Source organism: Parambassis ranga, chromosome 7, assembly GCF_900634625.1.
Source record: "Parambassis ranga chromosome 7, fParRan2.1, whole genome shotgun sequence".
NCBI classification, from domain to species: Eukaryota; Metazoa; Chordata; class Actinopteri; family Ambassidae; genus Parambassis; species Parambassis ranga.
In genome coordinates, this window is record NC_041028.1 from 16300561 (window position 1) to 16307484 (window position 6924).

A 6924-nucleotide genomic window follows, 5' to 3' on the forward strand; every position below is an offset into this window, starting at 1 on the left:
TGACCTGCTTTTCACAGCTAACTAGAGAACAACAGGGAAGATGGTCTCTGTCATGTGAGCAAGCAGCCAGTCAGGAGAAGAAACCAACCAATCAGCTGTCACATTAGTGAGCCATAGGGGGTTAATGTGAGAAATGATGTTTTATATATATATATATATATATATATATATATATATATATATATATATTTCTTTTCAACCAAAATGATTATATTGTTCTGTTATATAATGTGTTTTAATGTATTTGTGTGAGATGTTCTAAGACATTAAGCTTACAAATGCCAACAAAATACACAAAAACACACACTTCACTAGCTCTCACTGGTTAACCTGTGGTTTTTGTGATCATGCTAAGTAAGTATGTCATTTTCTCTCTTATATTTCTATTTCTGTCTAGCCGTCCAGGGACTGCAGGTGGAAAATAGCAGCTTTGCTAAAACCATGTGCACTGCTGTGCCTGCTCAAATAAAGTTATACAAAATCTATAATGTTTTTTTCTTTTCTTTTGAGTGACTGGCATGACCACAATTACATTTCATCTCAAATATAAAGCCAGACACAACAGGTCAGAGAAGATCATGGAGTTTTTAGTTGTAACACTGAAGGAAACTACTGACTGGGCTAAAAAAAGAGTTTTTCATACAAGCTGCACAGATGCTCAGCTATTTGCTTAAATTGCAGTCACAGGACAGACATTCCTCAACATTAAATGCAGAAAGCCAAATCTTTGTGATACATCTGTAACATGAGGCCACAAGTAAATGCCTGCCTGCTTGTGTAACACATGGACTCCAGTGATGATTCAATTAATAGTTAGACTTCATGCTGAGTTAAAGCCACTTGAAGAAGGTGTGTGGGAGGCATTTGTGCAGCGACCTGATTGGTGGTAAACAAGCAGTCAAAAACCACTACACTAAAACATCACAGTCTCGACTGGTTGACCTCTGTGTGTGTGTGTGTCAGTAGGGTTGTGTTTAGGTGAAGCATTTGGTTGTTGATGACACTGAAATATTAAAGTGGGAGAGAAGAACAACAGCAGTGTGTTGTTTTGATCTCCAGATTAGTCGCCAGGTGTTCCTCACAGCTGCACCAACAGACAGGCAGGTTTACTTCACGACCAAACCTCCCACAAGGCTTTGTTATGGCCCAGTGAAGAAGCTATGTGTTACATGATGTTCACATTTGGCCAGCAGCCACACACAGTAACACACAAAGAGCTCCATATGTAAACACACACACACATTGTTTCAATCGCTCTTAGCACAATCATCGAATAACAAACTGTCGACTGATCGGCCGAACGTGGACACTATTCAACAATACATTTTGCTGAGGTGTTGAACGGGCTCAGACAGGGTGGTCCTTGTGAGTGCAGCTGATCAATCACCAATCCTATCAATCACTGACAATTATTGGCTTGTCTGGTAAGTGCCAGTTAGTGCTTAGGGACATGCTCCCTAATTGATCCTCCCCTTAATCAATCACTCTCAAGGCAGAGTGGTATATTGCATCTCACTGCCTGCAGGTACACTTTGGGAGCTGAGGGACGCCTTTTCAATAGAAACCTGATAAAATCCCACTGTGAGAATGTGAGATAGTGCAGGGATCATCTGTTTACTGCTTTGAATGATGGCGCTTTTGGGGTGTTTGAAAATATGACATAGAATCCTGCACAGTTTGTTTGTTTTGCTTCTGTGCCACCAAGGCTGCAGACTAACTCAGTGATGCATCCAATGGAATCAACCAAAGTGATCACACATATTATAAACTGTCATGGGATTGCAATACAAAAATGATTTATTGCATGCAGAGTTTATGAAATCCAAAGAAAATGTGTTGCACTTACTTTGAGGTAATCATTCTCAGATCTCAGCTCTTCTATCTCCCTGACTAACTCCTCGTGCATGCCGTCCATGAACTCCTCTGTGAGGTCTGAGAACGCCAGAGAAGTGCTGACAGGAACCCTGCTGTCAAACGAGGTGACCGATCTTTCATCGCCGGGGGATATGCTCCCTTCTCCGGTCTCTATGCCCAGAGAGAGCCGGTCTTTGTCGTCCTTCTCTGCAGAGGAGCAGGTGGTCTTAGCAGCGTGTTGGCTAGTTCTCTCCAACAACGCGCCATCCCTGAGCGGCTTCTCCACATCCGGCCCGCCGCCCCTGCTGCTCCTTGACTCGGCGTCGCTGCTCACGGCGTCCGTGGAGAGTTTGTTTTCCTCGGAAGCGCAGTCCGATAGCTCGGAGCTGCTATCGGTGGGAGAGAGCTTCCCGAGGGCGCATCCAGAGTCTTTGGATAAATCATCGGATCCCGTGCTGGCGTCCGACACCTTCCTTCGCCCTGCGGAGCTCTTGGCTGCCTTGGACGCGGAGGTCTTAGACGACGCGGAGAAGGAGGATTTGCCTGCGGTTTTACTGCCACATTTCTCCGCTTTGCCGTCTTTTCCAACCAGACCTCCCACGGGGCTGCGCCTGGAAATGCGGCTGCCCAGGTGAATGGCTCCGGGTTTGACGCTCAGGGTCGGGGTCCCGATCCCTCCTCGGATCTTTGTGAGTGACCATCCTGGTACATCCTTCGGTCTAGCCGGGGACGGTGCACGATTTATCTTCTTCTTCTCACCGGGCGGCTTCGCGGATAGCGCCGCAGAGAGCTCCGCAGTCTCCGGCCGGGGACTCTGCTGAACCGCGTGTTGGGTCTGGCCGCTGTCTGAGTTCTCCGTCCCGCCTCCGCTTTCCATCTTTTGACGGAGATGTAGTCTCCGCTCCTTGGGCGAGGCGAAGAAAAGGTGAGTTGGAGAGTTATGGACATCAACCTCCTTTGTTTTTGTCATTCATTCCGTTTAGGCCGAAACAAGAAAAACAAGAAATGAAACCTCCAATGTGCTAAAAACAGGAGGCAGAAGTTGGAGCGTGAATAAACAACTGCAGAGCAAACACAAAAGGAGAGATCAACCCCAGCCACGGTGGAAGCGTGTAGCGCAACAGGACGAGAGAGAGAGTCCAAAAAAAACTATTCAAAAGGTGAAATATAATCCAGATTACACCGCATGCGTGGGTGAATTCACAGATTACTCCGCTTTATTCTGGTGGATCATTCCTCTTCTTCTCCTCAGAATCTCTGTCTCGATGACACTAGCCGGTTCCTGCTCAGAGGAATTGTGGGTGAGAAGAGGGAGGCAATGACGGTCATCTCTCTCTCTCTCTCTCTCTCTCTCTGCCTCTCTCTCTCTCTCTCTCTCTCTCTCTCTCTCTCTCTCTCTATCCGCCCAGATAACGGGATGGAGCCCTGAAGGAGAGAGCAGATTCTGCAGCTCTCTGTCGCCACCACTGCAAAATGAAGGAACATAATAGGACAGGGAGGGGAAAATACTCACAAAAATCTCTTCTATAGATCGCAACATAATTAACCCTTTCCACCCCACGCCCCCCCCTTTTTTGGTGGCTTTTCTAGCCAACCATCAATAAAAACCATAAGACACTGCCCTAACCATGTGAAACAATAATCATATTGCATATTAAATTAAACAGAAAAACTCAACACAAGCACATATAAGTCATATTTTTACACACATCAAACACAACTCCAACACCATGCGTCATTCGTGCAGATAATAAAACCCCATAAATTCACCCACATTCTCTTCTTAAATGTGCACATTGTACAGTAAAGTAATCGTACAAAACATTTAAAATAGATGGTTTTCCCTCCATTCAATTAAAGTTGTATCACCCTTTTTAGGCCTGACATCATAACCACACACAAAAAAATGTTCAGTTAATTAGACATCTTCCAAAATATGTTTTTTTTTACGTTTTAAAAGCCTCTGTTGTCCTCTTGCATTACATTATGTGACCTCTACAGCATATTTCTTCAAACATGAATCTGATGGATGTTTCAGTTATGCCATCTCCACCCATTAACAGACGACAACTTTCATTATTAATGCTTAAAAGCAGCGTGGGCTAGCTCCAGTCTCCAATAATAACCATGTACTGTATGTTCCCATACTGTGTGTCTTTCATATAGTCTTTGAACGTCCTATTGTTGATCAGCAGCGTTTTTACTCCCATTCACTCTTTGACCCTGATGCTGTGAAGCTGATGGAAGTCTCATCACAGATCCCAATACAAACCTTGTCAGTTCAGTCTGCGGTGTCAGGATCATGCTCCGTGAATCATTTATGAGCTGAAACTCCAGAACAGCAGTGGCTAGAGCAGTTAGAGCAGATTTAGATAAACTGTTTTTACACATGTTGTTGTATTTGAAGCCTCAGTTCTCAGTGTAGAGATCAGTGTATTAGGCCCATGTAAGTCGAGCAGCAGCGCTGCCTTTACATCGAAAAAAGGAGACCATCGCCTGAAAACCTTACTGATCTTTTTGTTTTCATAGCAGCTTGAGATTCTTGGTGTCTCAAAAGTATTGATTGATTGTTGGTCTCTGGTTGAAAGTAGTACACCCATATGGCAAGGCTGTTGCTTCCACTGATGGTAAGGTGGATATAATAAGTCATATAATATTTTCTGCTGATGTCCTACTGTTTTCTGATCAGTTGCTTGTTTCAGTATAAAGTATAGGGTAAATGATTAGAAGAATGAGAGCTCTTACCATTAATAGTACCTTAGTGGACAGACTGAATGCTGCGGGCTGACACTTTACTGCCACCCCCTCCAAGAAGCTTCATCAGTTCAAGCAGTGAAACATCCTTAAGAAACTCTACATGTCCTGCTCTGCTTCACGTTTGCATGAAAGAGACCTGGATGACTGAGAATCTTCATATTGTCATATAGTCTCAGTATTTTCTGTGTAATATGTAAGATGTTGTTCTTGTTGTCCAGTAGACTGTGAGAGCTACACAAACATGCACGAATAAAGAGCACTGCAGAACCACAGTTGAGACTGATAATAACACAAACTTTTTAAGAGAAGAAAGGCTTATCTATGAATTTTGAATAAATCACTGTAAGTTTAATGGAACCTATTGGAGTCATAATTATAATGAAACAAATGTGTGCAGTCCAGGAGGGTTAACAGGCCTGTGAACCTCAGGTGGCACATCAGTCAGCTAGAATTAAAGATGGCTGTCAGGTCATGGGTTAGAATGCAAAAAGGTGCATCCATCTTTAAGCATTTTGTTATTTGACCCTGACCCATCAGCATCTTCTCTCTTCACTTGATGCCACGGACTTATCATTGGCTAGTTGCCCATAATTGTGTATGGGTATAAGGCCTTCATCTGGAAACCTTACTTATCTGGATTTAACAGGGGCTGGAGATCCTTGATGTCTCCAGTGTATTGATTGATTGGTTGGTATCTAGTTGGAAGTAATGGACCCGTCTACGGTTACAAATATCCTAACAAAACATTGGAGATCTTGTTATGGATCTTGGCAATGGTCTCCTGATGATTGTGACCCTTGACCTCTTTGGACAGTGAGACTAAGGTAGGATACAACTGCACAAAGGCTGATGTAGTTCAATTAACTTACACTTTAAGTGATCTTATCAATACAAAGATGCTACTTGAGCCAGAGGTGTATTTGAAATCATTCAGTCTCTTGACCATGAATAATATATGACTAATGATTTTTCAGTGGCAGCCACAGAATTACATCTAATAGACAGTATCAAAAACAAGGTGTTTGGCTGTGAATCAGACTGATATACAAGTCAGCATGATTGACAAAACTCCCCTCAGATACATACAGTGATACACATACATCTTTACTGCTCAGTATCTATTGTAAAAAATGTCTATGCTGGCAACCAGAAAAAGATTCTTGATGCCTTCACTTGGGGACACAGTGAGTGTTAGTCAGTGTCAACTTATCTGCTGATATTACCATCTGATTGGTCAATACTTCATTATAAGGCCAATATCTGCCAATATCATTGATCCCTGTTTTTTTACAGTGTGAAGCCATATAATTTTTAGTTATTAGCAATGATTTATCTTAACAGGTTAACAGTTTACAAGCAAATGTTGCTCATGTATGATTTACATTTTAAATATGACACCAGCCTCATGTATGTGGGTTTATAGTGTCATTTTTTTCAAACAGCGCCCCTTGTTGGCTGGATAACAGATTGGTCTGTCTTAATCATGGTTGTACACCAGTTAGCCAAACAAACTAACAAATGTTAGCCTATCTTACAAGTTTGGCGATGGACTAAATTAAACTAAACTAAATTAAATTAAAACAAACTATATTAGCTGATGACCTCACTATGTTGGTCCATCATTTTCCCCTGTAACCTAAGAACAAAAGCTCACACATCTACATACATTTACAATGTATACTGCCAGGTGTCCTGTGATTTCTAGCCTGCTATGTCCAATAATATATATTATTACTAATATGTCCATTAAAGCAGGATTAAAAGCATCCTGTCACCATCTGATGCTGTTCCCACATATAAAATAACAACCGAAGCTCACACATCTGTCTATGTCATACTGCTGACTTCTCGCTCTCCATCATAGTCCCATGAAATTAAATTTGCATGTTGAAAAAAAAATCATAAGCCTCCACATGTATCTGTAATTTGTCTTGTGTGTAGTTTTTGTGAAAACGTGTACAGCTTCATCTTGCTTAACATAAATACCCTAAATAAAACCCATATAAAACCACATTATTGCAGTTATTCAGCAGATGATTAGATATTTTGTTTTAATCCAACTTGACGTGTACTGTGTTTTTAGGTACTTATTTATTGTCTGTTTAAATGAGTACCACACAAGCACATTGACAGACCTCACAATAACCTTCTCCATGCCTCAGCGGTGGATTGGAGGGCGGTAACCCAGCTCACCAACCAGCACACACTCCTTAATAATGAGCATATTTCACTAATTGCACACCCTGATGTGCCTCTCATTGTCATCCAGTCTTGTTAATAGAGTGCATGATTCATGGTCTGCTTTGCTGAGAG

At 42.2% G+C, this 6924-nt stretch overlaps 1 protein-coding gene across 2 annotated transcripts in view; it reads right to left on the reverse strand.

Annotated features, from left to right (window-relative positions):
- mtcl2 (microtubule crosslinking factor 2) overlaps window positions 1-3144 on the reverse strand; it is a 55841-nt gene extending 52697 nt beyond the window's left edge. For both annotated transcript variants that reach the window (XM_028409361.1, XM_028409360.1), the window contains exon 1: window positions 1847-3144. In XM_028409361.1, coding sequence (XP_028265162.1) covers window positions 1847-2824 — 978 coding nt within the window. In that variant the 5' untranslated portion in view covers window positions 2825-3144. The remainder of the gene's footprint in view (window positions 1-1846) is intronic.
- Between the last annotated feature and the right edge of the window lie 3780 nt (window positions 3145-6924).